Source organism: Heliangelus exortis, chromosome 1 (assembly GCF_036169615.1).
Source record: "Heliangelus exortis chromosome 1, bHelExo1.hap1, whole genome shotgun sequence".
Taxonomy (NCBI): Eukaryota; Metazoa; Chordata; class Aves; order Apodiformes; family Trochilidae; genus Heliangelus; species Heliangelus exortis.
In genome coordinates this window covers 679,340-705,767 of record NC_092422.1, presented here as the reverse complement: position 1 = coordinate 705,767, position 26,428 = coordinate 679,340, and the positions used below count along the sequence as shown (strand labels likewise).

General features: G+C 44.3%; 2 protein-coding genes across 4 annotated transcripts in view; both read right to left on the bottom strand.

Annotated features, from left to right (window-relative positions):
- The window catches only part of SLCO2B1 (solute carrier organic anion transporter family member 2B1), a 238,989-nt gene that overhangs the window by 93,162 nt on the left and 119,399 nt on the right, over positions 1-26,428 (bottom strand).
- POLD3 (DNA polymerase delta 3, accessory subunit) overlaps positions 1-26,428 on the bottom strand; it is a 52,675-nt gene that overhangs the window by 20,686 nt on the left and 5,561 nt on the right. For all 3 annotated transcript variants that reach the window (XM_071756259.1, XM_071756082.1, XM_071756164.1), the window contains exons 3-9: positions 25,314-25,416; positions 20,374-20,413; positions 16,427-16,559; positions 10,681-10,930; positions 7,128-7,203; positions 2,985-3,147; positions 377-489 (exon numbers count right to left, since the gene is read on the bottom strand). In XM_071756259.1, the coding sequence (XP_071612360.1) occupies positions 377-489; positions 2,985-3,147; positions 7,128-7,203; positions 10,681-10,930; positions 16,427-16,559; positions 20,374-20,413; positions 25,314-25,416 (878 nt within the window). The remainder of the gene's footprint in view (positions 1-376; positions 490-2,984; positions 3,148-7,127; positions 7,204-10,680; positions 10,931-16,426; positions 16,560-20,373; positions 20,414-25,313; positions 25,417-26,428) is intronic.

The following is a 26,428-nucleotide window of genomic DNA, read 5'->3' as shown; positions in this document are numbered from 1 at the left end:
AGGGGAGAGAGGTCAATTTGCAAGTGTTTACTCACCAAATAAACTGGTTATGACCAGTCTTACAATTCTGGAAGGCATGGTAACTTTCACAAGAGATTTGAGAACCTCCTTCCCACACATCAGTGTGACAAGCAGCACACTTGGTGAGGAAACAGCCAGATCTGAGCTGAGCTAAAACAAAGACTGAATGAATCTCAAACTGTAGTCCCAAGTGCTTGCAGCACAAGAGAAAAAGAAAGCTTGAACTGTGGCCATTTGCATGGTCTTTAGTCCTCTAAACTATTCCCTCAATCATTGACCAACAGCTTTGGAGAGTAATCTTGCTGAAATCAGGCCCCTGACCTACATGCCTGGTTGTTTCCACATTTTTTTTTACCTTCCTCATCACTGCTGTCAGACAGAAGCTGTTTAATCCTCTTCCTCTTTTTCTTTACGTTCTCGGGATCTCTCTCTTCCTCGTTGTCTGTCTTGTCCAACCTCTTCATTTTACTGCCACAAAAGGAGGAGAAAAAAAAGAAAATAAAATGGAATAAACAAGTGTTATCCCTTGTGCATGCATGGAAAGGCCATGCTCATCACTGCTGTCAGACTGAAGCTGTTTAATCTGCTTCCTCTTTTTATGCTCTCGGGATCTCTCTCTTCCTCGTTGTCTGTCTTGTCCAACCTCTTTATTTTGCTGCCACAAAAAGAGGAGAAAAAGAGTAAAATAAAATGGAATAAACAACTGTTATCCCTTGTGCATGCATGGAAAGGCCATGCTCATCACTGCTGTCAGACAGAAGCTGTTTAATCTGCTTCCTCTTTTCTTTACATTCTCGGGATCTCTCTCTTCCTCGTTGTCTGTCTTGTCCAACCTCTTCATTTTACTGCCACAAAAAGAGGAGGAAAAAAAAGAAAATAAAATGGCATAAACAAGTGTTATCCCTTGTACATGCATGGAAAGGCCATGCTCATCACTGCTGTCAGACAGAAGCTGTTTAATCTGCTTCCTCTTTTTATGTCCTCGGGATCTCTCTCTTCCTCGTTGTCTGTCTTGTCCAACCTCTTCATTTTGCTGCCACAAAAAGAGGAGAAAAAGAATAAAATAAAATGGAATAAACAAGTGTTATCCCTTGTGCATGCATGGAAAGGCCATGCTCATCATCCTGTCAGACTGAAGCTGTTTAATCTGCTCCCTCTTTTTATGCTCTCGGGATCTCTCTCTTCCTCGTTGTCTGTCTTGTCCAACCTTTTACTGCCACAAAAAGAGGAAAAAAAGAGTAAAATAAAATGGAATAAACAAGTGTTATCCCTTGTGCATGCATGGAAAGGCCATGCTCATCACTGCTGTCAGACTGAAGCTGTTTAATCTGCTTCCTCTTTTCTTTACATTCTCGGGATCTCTCTCTTCCTCGTTGTCTGTCTTGTCCAACCTCTTCATTTTACTGCCACAAAAGGAGGAGAAAAAAAAGAAAATAAAATGGAATAAACAAGTGTTATCCCTTGTACATGCACAGAAAGGCCATGCTCATCATCCTGTCAGACTGAAGCTGTTTAATCTGCTTCCTCTTTTTATGCTCTCGGGATCTCTCTCTTCCTCGCTGTCTGTCTTGTCCAACCTCTTTATTTTACTGCCACAAAAAGAGGAGAAAAAAAAGAAAATAAAATGGAATAAACAAGTGTTAAATAAAAATCTCCTCTCCATTGTGCATGCATGGAGAGGCCAGGCTCGTTGTGACAAGCATGGTCCTGAGAGGAGAGCATGCTGGAGAGGAAGTGCATCTGTAGCATCACACACACTGAAGGACACTCACTCACCTGCTTAGTCCAGGTGACCTTGGAGGTCCCTGACAACCCAAATTTTTCTGGGATTCTAGAGATTATCATCAGGCATAGCTGCACCAGCACTTTCAAACCTCTCAGCCTTCCCCACACTCCAAAACAAGGATTTCTTTACCCCCTTTCTGCAGCCCAAGGTTTTGCCCAGTCCCTCACCTCCCTTGGCCACAGGGAGCTGGCAAGAGAGCATTTCTGATCTTGTCTCTCTAGCTCAGGCTCCCCAAACACTCACGTCCCCACCAGCAAGGCTCAGAAGCTCTTTTGACAGACTGCTTGCCCACTGACTGACTATGAGGTAGTGTCTCAGAATCCTGGAGCCATTTTTAAAGACTACTGGAAAAATAAAAGAGCTTCTTTCTTTCTCATGCTGGCGAGACGTGTCAGACTAACAAGCCTGGAGGCTGAAGGCCCACGTATCCTCATCAAGCTGGTACAGCCCAAGTGGCCTTCCCAACACCAGGCTGCCAACATGAAGTTGCCAGGCCCTTGGTTTTTTTGGAATTAAGACTATCAATAAGGTGAGCAGTTTGCTCTAAGTGGGCTGGGGGGGTTTGCTTCCCTATTTAGTCAGAACTCGATGGAGACCACCACTGAATTTACTCCTAGGCCACCAGAGAACCATCAGACTGGAATGATTTTTTTTTTTTTTTTTTTTGTCCCTGTCAGTTTGGGTTGGATTCAACACAAAGGGCTGGACTTCAAAATTTACTTGGAGCCTCAGCCCAAAGTAAACCAGTGGCATTGAAAGCAGCAGCACATTAGCTATGGGAATCAACAAGCAGAACTTTGTGTGCTGGAAGCTGTGTACATATAAGTTTGGGAATATACAATTTTCCCTGCAGGACAGGTGCTCCTGCCAACCCCCACAGATTGCCTGGGGGGTCTGTATTCAGTCTGCTCCCAGCATGAGGTTGTCCCATGGAAAGCCACATCCCTCCCACCAAGGACTCCCTGGACAGTGTCTCTTTTGCAATGGGCACAAAATGGCCCCCGAGGCATCTGCAGCACAAAAATGGAAAAGAAATGTTAGGAAAGAATTCTGAGAGATAATTTTAGCCAGGTTTCATGCAATTTAGTAGCTGGAAACAGGAGGTGAGCTAGCACTGGATGATCAGCCAGCTCCCCTGCAGGCCATCAATAAGGTTAACAGATTACAGGGAGCCCACCTTTTTTTGTCCTTCTGTTGAGTTTTAGCAGACTCTGTTTTCTTCCCAGGTTTCTCTACTACAGTGTTAGGGGATGACTCTGGTTCTGCTACAGGAACTGAAGGCTTGATGACTTCTTTCTCCTCCTTTGGCTGCTCAGGCACCGAGTTGACTTTGAGTTTATCTGGAAAAAAGACATTAAAAAATAAATCCAAACCCTGGGCATTCAGTATGAACAAGAAGTGACAAAAGAGCTGGCTAAACAAAACACTGTGAAGCCCAAGAATACAGAAAACACTTGGAAATGATGTATAAAAGCATTAGGGATCTAGGCTAACCAAGCTGTGTCATGCATCAAACAGGACACACTTAAATTTCTTGCTGATTTACCAGTTTGGTTCTGCTGCTCCTGATGGCACAGCCTAAGAATACCCCAAGCTGAGTGTCCTAAATTCTACAGGAGAGGGATGGGAGGCAGGGGAAGAAGCTTTTATGGGCTTTTAGGGTCTTATGGTATTGCAGAAGTGTTTGGAATCCCCTTTTCCAGACAGGCCCTTTGGCATAACCCAACCTCCATCTTTATATAGCCCATCAATCCCATCTGAATTAGAGTTTTAGTCAAACACCAAAGTGTCCAGGAGCAGTAGAATCACAGAATCCTAGAACTGGCTGGGTTGGAAGGGAGCTCAGAGCTCCTCAAGTCCAACCCTTGATCCACTCCCCCCGTGGTTCCCAGCCCATGGCACTCAGTGCCACATCCAGGCTCTTTGGAAATAGCTCCAGGGATGGAGAATCCACCCCTTCCCTGGGCAGCCCATTCCAATGCCTGATCCCCCTCTCCATCAAGAAATTCTTTCTAATGTCCAACCTAAACCTCCCCTGGCACAACTTGAGACCATGGCCTCTTGTCTTGCTGAGAGTTGCCTGGGAAAAGAGCCCAACCCCCCCCTGGCTCCAACCTCCTTTCAGGGACTTGGAGAGAGTGATGAGGTCTCCCCTGAGCCTCCTCTTCTCCAGCCTCAACACCCCCAGCTCCCTCAGCCCTTCCTCACAGCATTTCTGCTGGATCCCTTCACCAGCCCAGTTGCCTCCTTTGGACCTGCTCCAGCACCTCAAGCTCCTTCCTGAGCTCAGGGGCCCACAACTGGACACAGGACTCAAGCTCTGGCCTCCCCAGAGCTGAGCACAGGGGCAGAATCCCTTCCCTGGACCTGCTGGCCACGCTCTTCCTCAGCCAGCCCAGGATGCCATTGGCCTTCTTGGCCACCTGGGCACACTGCTGCCTCCTCTTCAGCTTCCTGGCAATCCCAGCTCCCTTTCTGCCACTCTCTGCCCAGCCTGGAGCTCCCCATGGGCTTCTTGTCTTGAACCTCATCCCCTTGGGATCAGCCCAACTCTCCAGTCTCTCCAGGTCCCTCTGCAGAGCCCTCCTGCCTTCCAGCTGATCCACACTTCCCCACTTTTATTTATGATCAACAGCAGAAAAGCTGAGGGACACAATTATTAACGTGGGACTTTCTGGCAATGGTGAAACCTTTGAAGCCAGGAGAGATGTATGACATGGAGGGAATAAACCTTACTCCTGGAATCACCCCCTCTCTTCTCTACACATCATCATTTCCAGTTCTGCTCCTTCCCTGCAGGCACCTCATGAGTTTCCTTGAGGACTCAGCAGAGAGGTGAAACCCCTTGGAAACCTGGAGATGCATCTGCAAAGGTTTCTCCATCACCTCTGGCTTTTCTTTACCACTCAACTTCCAGCTTCTTGGGTCTTGGGGCTATGGATCTGCTGAGGGCTTAGGAATGATCTCAATTGTAGTAACTGTGCTTAGGCTTGGGAGGTTCAGGCTGAAAACTCAGAGAAAAGAATCCTGAAGGTTGGAAAAAACCTCTTGGATCATCAAGTCCAACCATCAGCCCAACACCACCCTCTAAACCATGTCCCCAAGTGCCAGGTCTACACATTTCTTCAACACCTCCAGGGATGGTGACCCCACCTCTGCCCTAGGCCGCTTCTTCCAATGCTTGACCACTCTTTCAGTAAATAATTTTATTTTTTTTTTTTTTTTTAATATCCAATTTAAGCTCCCTCAGCTTCACAAAAACAAGAACTCAGACACCCAAGAGGACTGTGCCTTGTGTGTTCTGCACTGGAACTGTACCCTGCAAAGAGATGGCTGTTAAAAAAGGGTATTTTGGTGTTTACTCTCTCCTGGTAGCTTTTCTTTGAATCCTCTTGTATTCATTATTAAAAGGGCATCTTTGAAAATAAATCCTGCAGTCCTTTTTCCAATGGCTATTTAAAAGCTGCAGAATATTTGCTTTCGACTTGGATAATTTAGCTGAGAAGGGATTCTCCAGAGGCCACCAAATCCCTGCTCAAAAGGGGAAGGCCACCCCTGAAAAAAAAACTCTTTATTATCCTCCACTTCTTAGCTCTTCAGTTTTCAGTAATTAACTGCACAGCTAACTATAGACTGCTCAGAGATTTGTGCTGAAAAGCAGGCATCATCAACACGCCCTGGGTAACAGGTCCTGGCAAACACTTTCCCAAGAGCTGAGCTTCCAGCCAGAACTACTCACTTTAAATCAGATTTTTTCTGCACTAAAAATCCTCCCTGGGTCAGCCTGCACAAATATGTCAGTTCAATTGATCTCCATCCAGCAAGTAGTTTTGGTTTTTTGGTTTTTTTTTTGTCTGAAAAATTCCACTTAGAAAACTTTTAATTTTTTGCCTACCAAAAAAAAAAAAAAAATTCCATTAACCCCTCCAAGGCCAAAAGAAAAGTAAGAATAAAAAAGCTCTGAAAGAATAAAAAATGAAAGAATAAAAAAAAAGAAAGAATAAAGAAAAGAATAAATAAAGAATATTCATGAAAGAATAAAGAAAAGAATAGAAAGAATGAATGAATAAAAAAAGAATGAAAGAATAAAAAAAAAATAGAATAGGATGGAAAAAAGAATAGGATGGAAACTGCAAGAAAAGAAGGGATATGGAAAAAAAGGGAAAGGGGGAAAAAAGGGAAAGGGGGGAAAAAAGGGAAAGGGGGAAAAAAGGGAAAGGGGGAAAAAAGGGAAAGGGGGAAAAAAGGGAAAGGGGGAAAAAAGGGAAAGGGGGAAAAAAGGGAAAGGGGGAAAAAAGGGAAAGGGGGAGAAAAGGGAAAGGGGGAGAAAAGGGAAAGGGGAAAAAAAGGGAAAGGGGGAAAAAAGGGAAAGGGGAAAAAAAGGGAAAGGGGAAAAAAAGGGAAAGGGGAAAAAAAGGGAAAGGGGAAAAAAAGGGAAAGGGGAAAAAAAGGGAAAGGGGAAACAAGGGAAAGGGGAAACAAGGGAAAGGGGAAAAAAAGGGAAAGGCAAAAAAAAGGGAAAGGCAAAAAAAAGGGAAAGGCAAAAAAAAGGGAAAGGCAAAAAAAAGGGAAAGGCAAAAAAAAGGGAAAGGCAAAAAAAGGGAAAGGCAAAAAAAAGGGAAAGGCAAAAAAAAGGGAAAGGCAAAAAAAAAGGGGGGAAAAAGGCAGAAAAGGGGGAAAAGGGGGAAAAGGGGGAGAAGGGGGAAAGGGGGAAAAAGGGAAAAAGGAAAAAAGGAAAAAAGGAAAAAAGGAAAAAAGGAAAAAAGGAAAAAAGGAAAAAAGGAAAAAAGGAAAAAAGGAAAAAAGGAAAAAAGGAAAAAAGGAAAAAAGGAAAAAAGGAAAAAAGGAAAAAAGGAAAAAAGGAAAAAAGGAAAAAAGGAAAAAAGGAAAAAAGGAAAAAAGGAAAAAAGGAAAAAAGGAAAAAAGGAAAAAAGGAAAAAAGGAAAAAAGGAAAAAAGGAAAAAAAGGAAAAAAAGGAAAAAAAGGAAAAAAGGAAAAAAAGGAAAAAAGGAAAAAAAGGAAAAAAAGGAAAAAAAGGAAAAAAGGAAAAAAAGGAAAAAAGGAAAAAAAGGAAAAAAAGGAAAAAGGAAAAAAAGGAAAAAGGAAAAAAAGGAAAAAAAGGAGAAAAACAAGAAGGAGAAAAAAAGGAAAAGGAAAAAAAAAACAAAGATGTTTCTAGCATCTTTCATGGGGTTTTTTGTTTTGTTTTTGCCTTTGTTTTGGGCTTTTTTTTTTTTTTTTTTTTTAAATTTCAACCCCCCCAGGCTGGTCCCTGCCCCCACTGCTTTCTGCCAGGAGATGGAGGTTGTGGAGCACTTACTCATGGCAGCTTTTTCAAAGAAGTTGTTGATGATCATGTTGCCCTTTGCTGCTGGTTTGCTGCTTGCTGCAGACACCTGGAAGCAAAGAGAGGAGAAACCACAGGAATTCTTCACACAGCAGCTCCCAAAAGGCACAACTCTGGCTGTGGGCAAGGAAAAGTTATGCCCAGACTTGGGGGGGGAGAGGGGGTCTTGGGTTTTCTTGGATTTCAGTAGCTGTTTAGAAAAATTAAGATACTAAATATTAAATACTAAATACTAAATACTAAATACTAAATACTAAATACTAAATACTAAATACTAAATACTAAATACTAAATACTAAATACTAAATTAATTAAGATACTAAATACTAAGATACTAAATACTAAGATACTAAATACTAAGATACTAAATACTAAGATACTAAATACTAAGATACTAAATACTAAGATACTAAATACTAAGATACTAAATTAATTAAGATACTAAATACTAAATACTAAATACTAAATACTAAATTAATTAAGACACTAAATTAATTAAGACACTAAATTAATTAAGACACTAAATTAATTAAGACACTAAATTAATTAAGACACTAAATATTAAGATACTAAACATTAAGATACTAAATATTAAGATACTAAATTAATTAAATACTAGACATTAAACCCTAAACATTAAACCCTAAACATTAAACCCTAAACATTAAACCTAAATTAAAATACTAAATTAATCAAGATACTAAATATTAAGATACTAAATATTAAGATACTTAATATCGATACTAAATGAAGATACTAAATATTAAATACTAAATGAAGATACTAAACATTAAACCCTAAACATTAAACCCTAAATTAATCAAGATACTAAATATTAAGATACTAAATATTAAGATACTAAATATTAAGATACTAAATATTAAGATACTAAATTAATTAAGATACTAAATATTAAATACTAAATGAAGATACTAAACATTAAACCCTAAACATTAAACCCTAAACATTAAACCCTAAACATTAAACCCTAAACATTAAACCCTAAATTAATCAAAATACTAAATATTAAGATACCAAATATTAAGATACCACATATTAAGATACTAAATATTAAAATACCAAATATTATATGGATCCATGAGTAAATTACTTATGATTCTTCAGCTAGGCCTTCAAATCTAACTTGGGTCCCATTCCCAGCTGAAATCAGTGGTTGGGACTTGGGTCAGTTCCCAACAAAAACTTTTTTTTTTCCTATTTTTGTCTTTTTTTTTTTTTTTTTTTTTTTTTTTTTTTTTCCCAAAACTATCAGTGCCTCAATTCACAGTAACCAGAGGAAAGAAGAGAGATTGGCCAAACCATAAAGAATTTATCCAGCTCCCCTGGTCAGCTGAGCCCTTTGCAAAAAGATATCACTGCTCTATTGCATTAAAAAAGCCACCACCAAAATGACAAAAAAAAAAAAATAAAAAATCACAGACACAAAAAGAAACCCCTACCCACCCAAGGAAGCTTGGCCTCTTAATATTTTCATGCAAAAAAGGCAACCAGACATTAAAGTTCCCCAAAACACTCTCAACAAGCAGATTTCATCAGTTTTAAACTCATCAAAATGAACCCAAAAAGTACCCAAATTGTTATAAAAAAAAAAGCCAAACTATATGCAGGGAATGTTACCATTTTAACACCTATTTACTGGCCATCTTGCTTTAAAAACAATTCTGCTCACTCAAATGTAAATCCTGGAAGAACCAGCAGCTAAGAAGATAAACAATTTAGTCTTGTGCAGCTCAAGCTCTGAAACTTCCCTCACAGATGAAATTTAAACACCTTGAGACTTTTAAGACCTGGACCTCTCACATTTCACTTATTGCTCAAAACAAATCCTTTTAAGCACAATGGAGAGAGCAAGATCCTCAGTTGGTGTATATATTGGCATAACTGGAGACAATGGAAGAATTGTCTGAATAAAGCAGCTGTGCTGGTTTAGATTTGCTGGAGATCACAGAATCCTAGAATTGTCTGGGTTGGAAGGGAGCTCAGAGCTCCTCAAGTCCAAGCCTTGATCCACTCCCCCCGTGGTTCCCAGCCCATGGCACTGAGTGCCACATCCAGGCTCTTTGGAAATAGCTCCAGGGATGGAGAATCCACCCCTTCCCTGGGCAGCCCATTCCAATGCCTGATCCCCCTCTCCATCAAGAAATTCTTTCTAATGTCCAACCTAAACCTCCCCTGGCACAACTTGAGACCATGCCCTCTTGTCTTGCTGAGAGTTGCCTGGGAAAAGAGCCCAACCCCCCCCTGGCTCCAACCTCCTTTCAGGGACTTGGAGAGAGTGATGAGGTCTCCCCTGAGCCTCCTCTTCTCCAGCCTCAACACCCCCAGCTCCCTCAGCCCTTCCTCACAGCATTTCTGCTGGATCCCTTCACCAGCCCAGTTGCCTCCTTTGGACCTGCTCCAGCACCTCAAGCTCCTTCCTGAGCTCAGGGGCCCAGAACTGGACACAGGACTCAAGCTCTGGCCTCCCCAGAGCTGAGCACAGGGGCAGAATCCCTTCCCTGGACCTGCTGGCCACGCTCTTCCTCAGCCAGCCCAGGATGCCATTGGCCTTCTTGGCCACCTGGGCACACTGCTGCCTCCTCTTCAGCTTCCTGGCAATCCCAGCTCCCTTTCTGCCACTCTCTGCCCAGCCTGGAGCTCCCCATGGGCTTCTTGTCTTGAACCTCATCCCCTTGGGATCAGCCCAACTCTCCAGTCTCTCCAGGTCCCTCTGCAGAGCCCTCCTGCCTTCCAGCTGATCCACACTCCCCCCAGCTTGGGGTCACCTGGGAATTTGCTGCTGATGGACTCAATCCCCTCATCTAAATCCTCACTAAAGATATTAAACAGCACTGGGCCCAACACTGATCCCTGGGGGACACCACGGCCGCCATTTTGATGCAGCCCCGTTCAGCACCACTCTCTGGGCCCGGCCCTCCAGCCAGTTCCTAACCCAGCACAGATGCCCCTGGCCAAGCTGTGGCCTGACAGCTTTTTCAGGAGAATCCTCTGGGAGACGGTGCCAAAGGCCTTGCTGAAGTCCAGGTAGAGCACAACCACAGCCTTCCCCTCATCCCCAGGCAGCCCCCTGATGATAAAAGGAGCTCAGGTTGGTCAGACAGGACCTGCCCTTCCTAACCCCGTGCTGGCTGGGTCTGATCCCTTGTCCCTCCTGCAGGAGCTGTGGGATTACACTGAGGATGAGCTGCTCCATAACCCTGCCAGGCACTGAGGTCAGGCTCAAGGAGGAATTCCAAAGCATCTAAAAGTCAGGATAAATGGATTTTTTGTGGCTAGATAATGTGGCACGATGTCTTTTTGCCCGAGATAACTGGCACAGGAGGCACATCTTGCATTAGATGGTTAAATACTCACAAACCAGTGACCAAGCACTCCCAGTTCAGCACTGGAAGCAGGAGATGAGGCTGAGCTTGAAGTTCTTGAGGTTGAGTTAGAGCAGAGCTGGAAGAGCAGCTGATTAAAGCTATTAACCCAGAGGGCTGCCAAAAGCTCTGAGGTAACTTACACCTGGGGCCTCTTTAGCCTCTGTTTTGGTTTCTTTATTTGTATCCTGGGGTTTAGAAGCTGTTTTGGCTGCAAACATCCCCATGATCCCTCTGGGCTGCTGGGAGGTCTGTTTAGCAGTAGATGGACCATGGCCATTGACCACAGGGGCACTCAGGTTGGTGTCACTTGGTGCTGGGGACCCAGCCTGGGCTTGAGAAGTTTCAGCTGGTGGCCTGAGGACAGCAGCAGCACAGTGAATGGCACTGAACCTGTGTGATGGAGTGAAAAAAAAAAAATTCAATTAGCCTTTTAACTTCCTATTTTTCCACCTGGGTTTCCTTCCCCCTTGCACCTTGCTTCTCTGTGGTCTCCTGTTCTTGGGAGAGAAGGGGGAAACCAGAACAACAAGAAAAAAAAAAATACCCCAAACAAACAAAAGAGGAAATTATTTTCCTCCTGTTCTTGTGGGAGAGGGGGAAACCAGAACAACAAGAAAAAAAAAAATACCCCAAACAAACAAAAGAGGAAATTATTTTCCTCCTGTTCTTGTGGGAGAGGGGGAAACCAGAACAACAAAAAAACCCCTCCAAATAAAAGAGGAAATTATTTTCTCTGTGGTCTCCTGTGTTTGGGGGAGAGGGGGAAACCAGAACAACAAAAAGAAAAAAAAAACCCAAACAAACAAAAGAGGAAATTATTTTCTCTGTGGTCTCCTGTTCTTGGGGGAGAAGGGGGAACCAGAACAACAAAAAAAAAAAACCCCAAACAAAAGAGGAAATTATTTTCCTCCTGTTCTTGGGGGAGAAGGGGAAACCAGAACAACAAAAAAAAAACCCACCCCAAACTAACAAAAGAGGAAATTATTTTCTCTGTGGTCTCCTGTTCCTGGGGGGAAGGGGGAAACGAGAAGAATAACAACAAAAAAACCCAAACAAACAAAAGAGGAAATTATTTTCTCTGTGTCCTGTGTTTGGGGGAGAGGGAAACCAGAACAAGAGCAGCAAAAAAACCAAACCCAAACAAACAGAAGAGGAAATTATTTTCCTCCTGTTCTTGGGGGAGAGGGGGAAACCAGAACAACAAGAAAAAAAAAATACCCCAAACAAACAAAAGAGGAAATTATTTTCCTCCTGTTCTTGGGGGAGAAGGAGAAACCAGAACAACAAGAAAAAAACCACCCCAAACAAACAAAAGAGGAAATTATTTTCTCTGTGGTCTCCTGTTCTTGGGGGAGAAGGGAGAACCAGAACAACAAAAAAAAACCCCCAAACAAACAAAAGAGGAAATTATTTTCCTCCTGTTCTTGGGGGAGAGGGAGAAACCAGAACAACAAAAAAAAACCTCCAAATAAAAGAGGAAATTATTTTCTCTGTGGTGTCCTGTGTTTGGGGGAGAGGGGGAAACCAGAACAACAAGAAAAAAAACCCCAAACAAACACAAGAGGAAATTATTTTGTGCATGGGATGAGAAAAGGATCCTCTACTGCTGCAACAGCACCAGCCAGGCAGGTAAATCACCACTGAAACAGCTCAGAAGATCCCCAGAATATTCAGCCTTAACTACATAAAGTCATTTCCATGTGATCCCTGGGCAACAGGGAAGCAACCCCAGCTTGGAGCAGCCCAAAACGTGATTGTTTGAGAGACAGAAAAAAGAATAAAATGATGTGCTCACAGTTACAATTCTCTGACAGTCAGGAATAGCAGTGCCCAAAAATAACTCCACTCTGCTCCCCACTGTGCAAATCCCAGGCAAGGCTTTCCAGATTTCCTCCAAAAACACCAGAAAAAGAGCACAGCCTCACGCCTCCCAACCCATGGAATTACACAGCATCTTTATTTGCCTAAGAAACAACCCAGGCTCCTGGCAATTCATTCCTCTGCCTCAGCACCAGCAGCTCATCTGCACAATCCACTGATCAGGCACTGAAATGTCTTCACAAAAACCCCCACCAGCTCCACAGCATCTCCAGGCTGCAGCAGCCAACCTTCTGGATGTTCAAAATTTAAAGGAGGGAAAAAGGGCATTGAAGAGAAATAGTCGTGCTTTTTTTTTCTGCTCTCAAACTGTTTTCAACATCATAGAACGGGTTGGAAGGGACCCAAAAGCTTCTCCAGTCCCAACCCCTGGATGTGCAGGGACCCCTCCCACAGCCCAGGTTGCTCCAAGCCCCATCCAACCTGGGCTGAGACACTGCCAGGGATGGGGCAGCCACAGCTTCCTTGGGCACCCTGGGACAGGGGCTCAGCACCCTCACCCCAAACAATTTCTTCCTCCCCAAGATCTCCTCTCCATCTCCCCTCTTGCAGCTGGAAACCCTTCCCCCTCATCCCATCCCTCCAGGCCCTTGTCCCAAGTCCCTCCCCAGCTTTCCTGGAGCCCCTTCAGGCACTGGAAGCTGCTCCAAGGGCTCCCCAGAACCTTCTCTTCTCTCCTCTCCCCCTCTCCTTCCCCCTCCCTCTCCTTCTCCTCCCTCTCCCTCTCCTTCTCCTCCCTCTCCTCTCCTTCTACTCCCTCTCCCTCTCCTTCTCCTTCTCCTCCTTCTCCCTCTCCCTCTCCTCTCCTCTACTTCTCCTCTACTTCTCCTCTACTTCTCCTCTACTTCTCCTCTACTTCTCCTCTACTTCTCCTCTACTTCTCCTCTACTTCTCCTCTACTTCTCCTCTACTTCTCCTCTACTTCTCCTCTACTTCTCCTCTACTTCTCCTCTACTTCTCCTCTACTTCTCCTCTACTTCTCCTCTACTTCTCCTCTACTTCTCCTCTCCTCTCTTCTCCTCTCCTCTCCTTCTCCTCTCCTTCTCCTCTTCTCCAGGCTGAACAACCCCAATCCCTCAGCCTGGCTTCCCAGGGAGCTGCTCAGCCCTCTGAGCATTTCAGTGGCTCCTCTGGACACCTTCCAGGAGCTCTGTGTCCTTCTGATGCTGGGGACTCCACAACTGGACACAGGACTCCAGGGGGGGTCTCAGCAGAGCAGAGTATTCACTAAAATTCACTAAATAATCACTGAAAAAATTAAGGCAAAGGCTTGGACTATGCTCTGCAAACAAGGAGCTGCTTCTGCTTGGAAAGCTGACAGCAACATGCATGAAATTCAGTTATTCACATAAATACATTTAACTATTTCCACCATCTTCACAGCACAACATAAAAAACACAGAAGAAAGACCCTTGCCCAGAGCTTGTGGGGCTGTATGGGCTGACAGAAGCCAGCAGGTTCTGTTTGTTACAAACACAGAAATGGTTAAACCTCTGTCTTTTCCAGGGATCTTGTCCCAAGTGTAAAAGACAACTTGTGTCATTGACAAAGGAGAAGGAACACAGTCAGACTCAGTTTAGTTCAGCCAGGTCACGAATGAAGCTGAATTTTTCTCTGCTTTGCTTAGGAAATTTTGCTCCCAAGCCAGGCAGGGATTTACACATAGAAAACGATTTCAAAATCTGATTTTTTTTTTTTTTTTTTTTTTTTTAAAACCTTCTGGATGCACAAATCCCATTGGCAGACTCTGCTTAAGACACAAGCACTGCCCTGCAGGGGGGGCCTGAGTGTGAACAGACAGGAACAAGCAACTGCAGCCAAAGCCAGTGCATGAGTTTTCATTGAAGCTGGGTTTTCTACCACTTACCAGAGCCCTGATATATTCAGGTTTGAACCCCACAACTCCCAGGCCAGTATTTTCTCAGCCCCTCTCTTGTCAACCTTGTAAAGAGTGCTGGGTTTCTCCTTTCAAATCCTCTCCTCTATGACACAACATTCAGGCATCCCCCCCTCCTAAACCAGATTGGTCATGGCACTCTACCTACTGATTACATCAAGCTGAAGCTGTTGTGGTGGAAACAAGATGTAAATGAAAAGCCACAGCTGCCAAGCAGTGCTCAGGAGGAGAGAGAATGACCCCTGGAGACTCAAGTCCCTTCTGAATTCTAGGAAAACCTTTCTCTAGTTCAACCATGAAGGACCCTTGGGGTGTTTGGTTTGGTTTGTGGGCTTCACCTATGCCTCAGGATCTCATTTTCTACAGGAAGAATGAGTCCTGCAAGACATTTTCAGAGAGCTGGATGAAAACAGTCCCACAAAACAGAAAGGAAACTCATGCTGGTGCTTGGCTGAACACATCACTCATGTTTCACAGGATCATGGAATGTCAGGGGAAGGAATCTCCTCTGGAGATCATCCAGACCAGAGCAGGTTCACCTACAGCAGGTTGCACAGGATGGCATCCAGGTGGGTTTTGAATATCTCCAGAGATGGAGACTCCACCATCTCTCTGGGCAGCCTCTGGCAGGGCTCTGCTACCTCCAAAGTCAAGAAGTTCCTCCTCATGTTTAATGGAACTTCAAATTTGTGCCTGTTACCCCTTGTCCTGTCACTGGGCACCAATGAAAATCAGAGAATCCTAGAATGGGCTGGGTTGGAAGGGAGCTCAGAGCTCCTCAAGTCCAACCCTTGATCCACTCCCCCCGTGGTTCCCAGCCCATGGCACTCAGTGCCACATCCAGGCTCTTTGGAAATATCTCCAGGGATGGAGAATCCACCCCTTCCCTGGGCAGCCCATTCCAATGCCTGATCCCCCTCTCCATCAAGAAATTCTTTCTCATGTCCAACCTAAACCTCCCCTGGCACAACTTGAGACCATGGCCTCTTGTCTTGCTGAGAGTTGCCTGGGAAAAGAGCCCAACCCCCCCCTGGCTCCAACCTCCTTTCAGGGACTTGGAGAGAGTGATGAGGTCTCCCCTGAGCCTCCTCTTCTCCAGCCTCAACACCCCCAGCTCCCTCAGCCCTTCCTCACAGCATTTCTGCTGGATCCCTTCACCAGCCCAGTTGCCTCCTTTGGACCTGCTCCAGCACCTCAAGCTCCTTCCTGAGCTCAGGGGCCCAGAACTGGACACAGGACTCAAGCTCTGGCCTCCCCAGAGCTGAGCACAGGGGCAGAATCCCTTCCCTGGACCTGCTGGCCACGCTCTTCCTCAGCCAGCCCAGGATGCCATTGGCCTTCTTGGCCACCTGGGCACACTGCTGCCTCCTCTTCAGCTTCCTGCCAATCCCAGCTCCCTTTCTGCCACTCTCTGCCCAGCCTGGAGCTCCCCATGGGCTTCTTGTCTTGAACCTCATCCCCTTGGGATCAGCCCAACTCTCCAGTCTCTCCAGGTCCCTCTGCAGAGCCCTCCTGCCTTCCAGCTGATCCACACTCCCCCCAGCTTGGTGTCACCTGTGAATTTGCTGCTGATGGACTCAATCCCCTCATCTAAATCCTCACTAAAGATATTGAACAGAACCGGGAAAAAAGAAAAAAAGACTGAACCCAACCTCCTGACACTCCCCCTTTCAGTATTTATAAGCATTAACAACATCCCCCTCAATCTTCTCTTCTCCAGACTGAAAAGATCATGTTTTTCAAAGTCTGATTCAATTTATTCTTCCTTTGTGACTGAGAACCAGATAAAAACTGCCAGGATGAAGTGTGGCCTGAAAATGAGAAGGCTTTTAGCCAGCAGAGAAGGTACTGAAAGAGTCTTCCTGCTGGAATAGCAGAACAAGTGAACCAACTGCAAGCTGGAAATAGCTCAGTTTATGAAACAACCCTACAATGTGCTGGCTGGAGACTGGTCTGGCATGCCTGAGAAGATGGCTTTTTTTCTAGCTCTCTAAAAACCCAGGAGAATCTGGTAACCACTGACTTCTGCTGAAGCTGATGCTGCACCCACCTCCTCAGTGCCAAACCCCACGGTGTAAGAAAAAGAAGGAAAAAGAAAGAGCCAACTCACTTGCTGCAGTTGTGCAGGTTTGTTTTGACAATATCATAGTCTGTGTTGTAGAGGGGGCTGCTGTCCTTCAGCAAAGCTTTCTGGATGCTGTAGACGTGCACGCTGGCAATCGTGGTTAGCTTGGACTTCATTGCTGAGGGGAAAAGAAAAAAAAACATAAAAACAGGAAAAAAAGCCTTCTGTTAGCAAAGCTTTTACAGGATCAGGTGGTAATTATCTGGCTCTGTCAAAAAAAGGAGTGACAAAGCACTTGATAACAAGGACCTGAAAATAAAAGTGTGTAATTGCACCTTCCTAAATGAGGAGTTGAGGTGACAGCCTCCAGGAGCTTGTCAAACATAACATGGGACACACCTGGGTCTTCGACAACTGAATTTAGAGCTATCTCTCTGTGTTTACCTCCAAAATACCTGCTCTTTAGGCCCAGAATATCTCTATCCCTACCTAAAGCAAAGGAAGGAAATAAATGGTTGTCACTCTACCCTGCTGGAACTCTGCCACTTTGTCAGCTATCAACTACTGTCCCAGCAGCTTCTCCTGAAATCTCCTGGAATCAGTGTTTTCTCTCAGCTATTTACACTATTCCCTCCTTGTTTTTTAGGGCTGTTTTTTAGGAATTGATTGGTCACTGGTTATTCTGTTCTTTCCACACAGCCCTGGGCTGAGGCAGAGCTTCTAGGCAGTGTAAAAATGCAGAGTCATCAATTCTTGGGGCCAGCCCTAGAGGTTGCAGCCTCACACTCATCATAGAATCATAGAATCATAGATTCATAGAATCATAGAATCATAGAATTAGCCGGGTTGGAAGGGACCTCAGAGATCATCAAGTCCAACCCTTGACCCACCGGTGCGGTTCCCAGCCCATGGCACTGAGTGCCACATCCAGGCTCTTTTGAAAGAGCTCCAGGGATGGAGAATCCACCCCTTCCCTGGGCAGCCCATTCCAATGCCTGATCCCCCTCTCCAGCAAGAAATTCTTTCTAATGTCCAACCTAAACCTCCCCTGGCACAACTTGAGACCATGGCCTCTTGTCTTGCTGAGAGTTGCCTGGGAAAAGAGCCCAACCCCCCCCTGGCTCCAACCTCCTTTCAGGGACTTGGAGAGAGTGATGAGGTCTCCCCTGAGCCTCCTCTTCTCCAGCCTCAACACCCCCAGCTCCCTCAGCCCTTCCTCACAGCATTTCTGCTGGATCCCTTCACCAGCCCAGTTGCCTCCTCTGGACCTGCTCCAGCACCTCAAGCTCCTTCCTGAGCTCAGGGGCCCAGAACTGGACACAGGACTCAAGCTCTGGCCTCCCCAGAGCTGAGCACAGGGGCAGAATCCCTTCCCTGGACCTGCTGGCCACGCTCTTCCTCAGCCAGCCCAGGATGCCATTGGCCTTCTTGGCCACCTGGGCACACTGCTGCCTCCTCTGCAGCTTCCTGGCAATCCCAGCTCCCTTTCTGCCACTCTCTGCCCAGCCTGGAGCTCCCCATGGGCTTCTTGTCTTGAACCTCATCCCCTTGGGATCAGCCCAACTCTCCAGTCTCTCCAGGTCCCTCTGCAGAGCCCTCCTGCCTTCCAGCTGATCCACACTCCCCCCAGCTTGGGGTCACCTGGGAATTTGCTGCTGATGGACTCAATCCCCTCATCTAAATCCTCACTAAAGATATTAAACAGCACTGGGCCCAACACTGATCCCTGGGGGACACCACGGCCGCCATTTTGATGCAGCCCCGTTCAGCACCACTCTCTGGGCCCGGCCCTCCAGCCAGTTCCTAACCCAGCACAGATGCCCCTGGCCAAGCTGTGGCCTGACAGCTTTTTCAGGAGAATCCTCTGGGAGACGGTGCCAAAGGCCTTGCTGAAGTCCAGGTAGAGCACATCCACAGCCTTCCCCTCATCCCCAGGCAGTCCCCTGATGATAAAAGGAGCTCAGGTTGGTCAGACAGGACCTGCCCTTCCTAACCCCGTGCTGGCTGGGTCTGATCCCTTGTCCCTCCTGCAGGAGCTGTGGGATTACACTGAGGATGAGCTGCTCCATAACCCTGCCAGGCACTGAGGTCAGGCTGAGAGGCCTGGAGTTTCCTGGGTTCTCCTTCCAGCCCTTTTTGTGGATTGGTGTGACATTCCCCAACTTCCAGTCATCTGGGATGTCCCCAGTGAGCCAGGACTGTTGGTAGATGATAGAGAGAGGCTTGGTGAGCTCTTCTGCCAGCTCTCTCATCACCCTTGGGTGGATCCCATCTGGTCCCATAGACCCGTGGGGATCCAAGCAGCTCAACAGGTCACTGACTGTGTCCTTCAGGATTACAGGGGGGCTGTTTAGATTCTTGTCACCTTCTGTAAGCTCCAGAAGCCATCTGTCCTCATGATAACCTGTCTTTCTGTTGAAAACATAAATCTCATAAATCTCAGCCTCTTCCAAACCTACAGTCCTACCTTTGGCCTGTCTTCTGCTCCAAAAAACATGGAAAACACAGGAAAACAGAATATAATGCAGCACACAGAACTCAAACATGACAGGGAGTAGCTGCACAGCTTGACAAACTGTGAAGAAAACCCTGATGAAGACAACTCCAGCAAGAAATCCACTTTGGGGCTTTCAAAAAGGAAAAGAGGTCTTCCCAGCAAAGTCAGATCATTAGGATGGATATTTAGGGTTACAAACACCACACTGTGTTCCCAAATGTTACTTGAAAGCAGTGTGGAACCTACAGTTGTGTTTCAAATGCTGTGGAGCTCATCAGCAAGATCAGACCTGGAAAGATGGCAAGATGAAATCTGAAAATGAAATTTTAGTGACCTTCCACTCCCTGAAGGGGAAATACAGGAAAAATGGAAAGGTACTGTTTGCCAGGGACTGTTTGCCAGGGCCTGGAGGGATAGGATGAGGGGAAATGGCTATAAAATTAGAGGAGATTTAGATTGGATGTCAGGAAAAAGTTCTGTACCAGGAGGGGGGTGGAAAACTGGCAGAGGTTGCCCAGGGAGGTGGTTGAGGTCTCATCCCTGGAGATGTTCAAGGTGAGGCTTGAGGAGGCTCTGAGCACCCTGAGCTGGGTGAGGGTGTCCCTGATACTGCAGGGGTTTTACTAAATGACCTTTAGAGGTCCCTTCAACCCAGATTATTCCATGATTCCATGATCTTGAAGGTCCCTTCCAACCCAAACCATTCTAGGAATCTACGACTGACACGAAATCTTCAAAAGCTTCTGAATTTCCATCTTTTCCATACCAAATTATTCTATGAAATCAAGTGGAATAGGTTGCTTAGGGACACTGTTGATGTCCCCTCCTTGGAGGTGTCTCAGCCCAGGTTGGATGGGGCTTGGAGCAACCTGGGCTGTGGGAGGGGTCCCTGCACATCCAGGGGTTGGAACTGGAGGAGCCTGAACTTCCAGCCCAACCCAGTCTGGGATTCTATGACTGCAGAGGAGCTGCAAGAAGCACTCTTAGTGGTGTTTTTTGGGGTTTTTTTTTCCCCTTTTACAGTGAAAGCAAAGACCCCAGAATGAAGAGAGAACATTCTCATGGGACATGTCAGTAATACCCACTCAGGGCAAACACAGACTGCAGTTCCCTTCAGTCAATAATTAGTATTCTCTCTTTCAGCATCCTGAAGCCTCACAATTATTTTAAAAGCCTGAGACACCCCTCAGATATTGTTGCCTTTAAGGAGAAGCTGGCTGCCAGTGGCAGGGAGGTAGAAAAGAATCCCTGACTAAAATGTTCAACGTAAAAAAAAAATAAAATAAAATAAATTATCAGATCCAAATCCCAAACTGACACAGCTGCTGGCTCAGAGATTCAGAATTCTGAGAAAAAGCCAGAACTAAAAGTACACACCTGAAAACCCATGCCTGGCTGGGACTTTATGTGCAGATGGCAACTTCTGAGCTTCACTCACTTTGCTGTTCTTTCAAAGGAAGAAGTGAAAACCACATCATTTTCACAGTCTGCTTACCTTCCAGCTGATCCTCTCTCACTACTGCAACCTTGTGGCACTGGAAAATATAAATAAAGGACAATCTTAGAATCTGTGAAGATCTGTTGTACACAAAACTGGTGGGTTTAGTTATCTGTTAATTAAAAAAAAAGGCTGCACAGAACTCTGCCAATGCTGCTGAACACTCAACAGCCACTGGTTATTAAATGTGTTTTTCTAACAGGCTGCTTTGCACAGCACTCTGCTTTTAAATGCTCTGCCCCCCATTCCTGACAAGAAACAGATGAAACAAGAACTAAACAATTGTGCAGAATGGTGGAAAAAAGCAAACTGAGGCAGCTGATGACCCAACTGCTAGAAACCTGCTGCACCCATCTCTGTGTTTAGGTTCCCAGTAAATTCTTCCCATATCAAGTTGGAGGGGAAGGCACAGCAGCAGAGAAGCAAAACAGTGAGGAATGAAAGCTTTAATTTAAAAGCCAGGAAGAAATGTTGCTGGCAATGTGCTCTCCAGCCAGACTTCAAGGGCTGTATCTGCTCTGTGATATTTTAAGAGGCTGCAGATCATTCAGGGGGGAGCCACAGAGATGGGCTGAATAAAACCCAAAACTTAACTTTGTGATGCCACATAGAACCCTAGAATTGTCTGGGTTGGAAGGGAGCTCAGAGCTCCTCAAGTCCAACCCTTGCTCCACTCCCCCCGTGGTTCCCAGCCCATGGCACTCAGTGCCACATCCAGGCTCTTTGGAAATATCTCCAGGGATGGAGAATCCACCCCTTCCCTGGGCAGCCCATTCCAATGCCTGATCCCCCTCTCCAGCAAGAAATTCTTTCTAATGTCCAACCTAAACCTCCCCTGGCACAACTTGAGACCATGGCCTCTTGTCTTGCTGAGAGTTGCCTGGGAAAAGAGCCCAACCCCCCCCTGGCTCCAACCTCCTTTCAGGGACTTGGAGAGAGTGATGAGGTCTCCCCTGAGCCTCCTCTTCTCCAGCCTCAACACCCCCAGCTCCCTCAGCCCTTCCTCACAGCATTTCTGCTGGATCCCTTCACCAGCCCAGTTGCCTCCTCTGGACCTGCTCCAGCACCTCAAGCTCCTTCCTCAGCTCAGGGGCCCAGAACTGGACACAGGACTCAAGCTCTGGCCTCCCCAGAGCTGAGCACAGGGGCAGAATCCCTTCCCTGGACCTGCTGGCCACGCTCTTCCTCAGCCAGCCCAGGATGCCATTGGCCTTCTTGGCCACCTGGGCACACTGCTGCCTCCTCTTCAGCTTCCTGCCAATCCCAGCTCCCTTTCTGCCACTCTCTGCCCAGCCTGGAGCTCCCCATGGGCTTCTTGTCTTGAACCTCATCCCCTTGGGATCAGCCCAACTCTCCAGTCTCTCCAGGTCCCTCTGCAGAGCCCTCCTGCCTTCCAGCTGATCCACACTCCCCCCAGCTTGGGGTCACCTGGGAATTTGCTGCTGATGGACTCAATCCCCTCATCTAAATCCTCAATAAATCACACAACCAGCAGAAAGGGAAGAGGCAAGATAAATGCAGGCAACCTGAAATGCTGAGGATTGAGAGGCTCATCCCCTCACTGAGGAGGATAAAAAGCAGCAAGGACAGACCATGAAGCACTTGCTGGGAGTTGTTTGTGAACAGATTTCTACCTCAGGCTCCTTTCAGCAAACCCTTGCAGTTGGATCCACAGCTTTGTGGCTACACCTACAGACAGCAGGGAGTAGTGCAGGGTTCCCAGGGTTGCAGCTTGAAGCTCCTGTAGCCCTTTCCTACCCAAAACTGATTTCTGTCCATTCCCCAGCAACGCCTCCATGGCTTCTGGAGTTATCCTCCTCTTCTGGAATTATCTGACCTCTTCTTCCATCTGCTGCAGCTCCTCAGGCTGTCTGAGGAGCTTTAAATTCCTTCTGTGTTGCATTCCTAACTCTTCCATTCCCCTAAGCACTTTCTGCACCTTTTTTTTTAGGATTGCAGTATTCAAAATTAAGATATTTTTTAAAAAATAAACTAAAAATATTGCCCTTTGTATGTTTACCTCGGTTGATCCTTCTTGTTTCACAAACTGATAAAACTGCTAAGACAGAGTTTCTTTAAAAAAATTATCTATATCCTATGTGAGAATTAATTTGTTTTCAATAAGCTATGGCAACTTTTGAAGTATTACAAATAAATTGACAAATTTCTCACCAATTCTAGTGAGGACCAAGATGCTGCCTTATTATTTCCCAAAAGCAACTGTGAGGAAAACCTGTTAAACTCAGGCTATAAATGTGACACTATGTGCACAGCTTTATATAATAAAAATATAATATAATAAAAATATAATATAATAAAAATATAATATAATAAAAATATAATATAATAAAAATATAATATAATAAAAATATAATATAATAAAAATATAATATAATAAAAATATAATAAAACATAATATAATAAAACATAATATAATAAAACATAATATAATAAAATATAATATAATAAAATATAATATAATAAAATATAATATAATAAAATATAATATAATAAAAATACGATATAATAAAATATAATATAATAAAAATATAATATAATAAAATATATTATAATAAAAATATAATATAATAAAAATATAATAAAAATATAATATAATAAAAATATAATAAAAATATAATATAATAAAAATATATAATGAAATTATAATAATACAATAAAATATAATATAATAAAATTATAATAATAAAGTAATAAAGTAATAAAGTAATAAAGTAATAAAGTAATAAAGTAATAAAGTAATAAAGTAATAAAGTAATAAAGTAATAAAGTAATAAAGTAATAAAGTAATAAAGTAATAAAGTAATAAAAAGTAATAAAAAGTAATAAAAAGTAATAAAAAGTAATAAAAAGTAATAAAAAGTAATAATACAATATAATACACAATCATATATGATAATATAATATCTAATAATATAATAATATAATATATAATGATATATAATAATATAATGTATAATAATATAATGTATAATAATATAATGTATAATAATATAATGTATAATAACATAACATATGATAATGTAACATATATAAAATAATAAATATATTCCATACTCAAACTAATGCAATAAATAATTACCTTCAATGCAGGCAAATTTGAGGATGTAAAGAAAATATTTTAGATGTGTGAACCAGTATAATATTTAGGAAAATGAAAAAAAAAAAGGGTTTGCTGGGTTGTTGGGGTTTTTTTCCTAACTACAACTAAAAGCCAGGACACCTTGGGATGTCCTGATTCTAAATGAAGGCTCTGGATTGGATTTTAAGAGATATTTGGGTATCTAAAGATATAAACAGACACCTAGTGGAATGTTAAAGGGATTTAGTGTTTGGCTATTTAATTCTTGTGAGGGCAAAGGGGAACAGGAACTCATTTTGCTCATCCTCTGCCTGAAATTTTATGATGATGTTCTTGAAAATCTGAGAAGCAGCAATGAGAAAAAAATAAATCCATTGGGCAGTGATTCCTTTGCATAAGTCAGTGTGTTTTAAATAGAAAATACTCTCAATAAACATATGTTTCTTTTGTGTACTGGGATAAAAACCTTGCTTTATTTAGCAAAACTATTTCAACTATTTATTATTATTCTACTCTGACTGAATTCCAAGCTCTGTCCAGACACTGCTCTCCACAGGAGATGCTGGGAGATGGATCAGCTCCACAAGGACCCTTCTAGCCTGGTTGATAATCTCTGTGACAGGGCTGAGATGACTGTTCAAAGGATTTAAGTTGCTCAAATAAAAACTTGGATGTGTTATTCAGCACTCTCCTACCAAATCAGAACCAACTCAGCTTCCTTCCCCCATTTTTGGATCTGCATTATTTTGTGCAAGACCCAAAAAACTGGTTTGGGGGAAAAAAAAAGGAGCAAGTTCAGCTTTTGACCCAAAAGATGACAGAACAAGGTGGATACGACTTGGATGAGGGTATGGAATGTCCCCTCAGCAAGTTTGCTGATGACACTAAGCTGGGAGGAGTGGCTGACACACCAGAAGGCTGTGCTGCCATTCAGAGAGACTTAGACAGGCTGGAGAGTTGGGCAGGGAGAAACATGATGAAATTCAACAAGGGGAAGTGGAGAGTTTTGCATTTGGGGAAGAACAACACGATGTCCCAGTATAGGTTGGGGGCTGAGCTGCTGGAGAGCAGTGGAGGTGAAAGAGACCTGGGGGTCCTGGTAGACAAGAAGATGCCCATGAGCCAGCAGTGTGCCCTTGTGGCCAAGAAGGCCAATGGCATCCTGGGGTGCATTAGAAAGGGGGTGGTTAGTAGGTCAAGAGAGGTTCTCCTCCCCCTCTATTCTGCATTGGTGAGGCCACACCTGGAGTATTGTGTCCAGTTCTGGGCCCCTCAGTTCAAGAAGGACAGGGAAGTGCTTGAAAGAGTCCAGCGCAGAGCTACTGAGATGATTAAGGGAGTGGAACATCTCCCTTATGAGGAAAGGCTGAGGGAGCTGGGTCTCTTTAGTTTGGAGAAAAGGAGACTGAGGGGTGACCTCATCAATGTTTTCAAATATGTAAGGGGGGAGTGTCAGGGAGATGGAGTTAGGCTTTTCTCAGTGGTGACCAGTGACAGGACAAGGGGTAATGGGTGTAAATTGGAGCATAGGAGGTTCAAGTTGAATATCAGAAAAAATTTTTTTACTGTAAGGGTGACAGAGCCCTGGAACAGGCTGCCCAGGGGGGTTGTGGAGTCTCCTTCACTGGAGACATTCAAAACCCACCTGGACACGTTCCTAGGGGATGGACTCTAGGGGGCCCTGCTCTGGCAGGGGGGGTTGGACTAGATGATCTTTCCAGGTCCCTTCCAACCCCTAGGATTCTATGATTCTATGATTCTAGGATTCTAGGATTCTATGATTCTATGATACAAGAATAAAGAGCTGGCAGACACCCCTGAGAAATCAAACACTCACATCATGTCCATTCTGGATGAGGTTTCCTGCTACCAAGTAGGTGACATGAAGCTGAGCTCCTGAGTTCTCCTTTCGTTTCCTCTCGACGTAATCATACAGCATCCTGCAGAAAAAAAAAAATTAAAAAAAAATGTGTTAATCACCCAGAAAGGCAAGAACCCAACACCAACCCTTCCCTGCAGCTTAGATAAAAAGAGCAAGGTCAGCCTGACATGCAAACATTTCTCATTAGCACAGCTATTTTAAGCAGGAGTGCATTAATTTTGCTGAGGAACCTTTCTCCTCTGCCACTCTGAAAAATCAAGAGGCCAAAAGTGAAATAAAACTGAAGGTGAAATGAATCTGAGCTCTCCAAGCTCTCATTGCAGATGGTCTCACAGCCTCTGGGCAGCTTGCTCCACAGCCTCCCCTCAAAAAAGAGCCTTCCCTTCTTCCAACCCAACCTTCTGAACCCCCTGACAGAGGAGCTGGTGATTGTATGGATAAAATCCTTGTTCCAGTCATTGATGTGGTGAGGAAAAACAGGAGGAAAAAACCAGGATTGGTGACAGTGACCTGGTAAAAAATATTTGAAGCCCCTCATTGCCCCAGAGCCAAAAACCATGCCAGCACAACCACTAAAATAATTCACTTGTGTTATTCAGGCTCTACCCCAGCTTCTAGGAGAGAGTTTTTTAAGCACAAGGATGTCACAGGAGATCTCCATCTCCAGGCTGCTTTGAAGGGTAGGAGAAGGTGTCTTGGTTTTCACCTGGATCATCTTCTTCACAGCAAAAAGTTCCCTGGTTCTTCTACTTTATTGTATGAGCAGAAGTTTTTCAGCAGAAAAAAAAAAACATTTAAGCACACTCAGGTTTACCCATCACCTAAATTATTCACAAAAATGTAGAGGAAGGAAAACAAAGAATCTCTTCACTATCTTATCAACTCAAGTTGATGTTCTGGTAGTTTGGAGAGCTGAGGTGAAGTTGAGCTCAGAAAGCTGCAGGTGAAGATGCAGCAAATGCCCCTTTAAATCCAAGCAATAGCCAGAAAGGAGAGAAAATATTTTTATTATGGGATTTGATGTGCTCATGGAGCCTTCAAATCTTATGCTTAACTTTACCAAACAACAA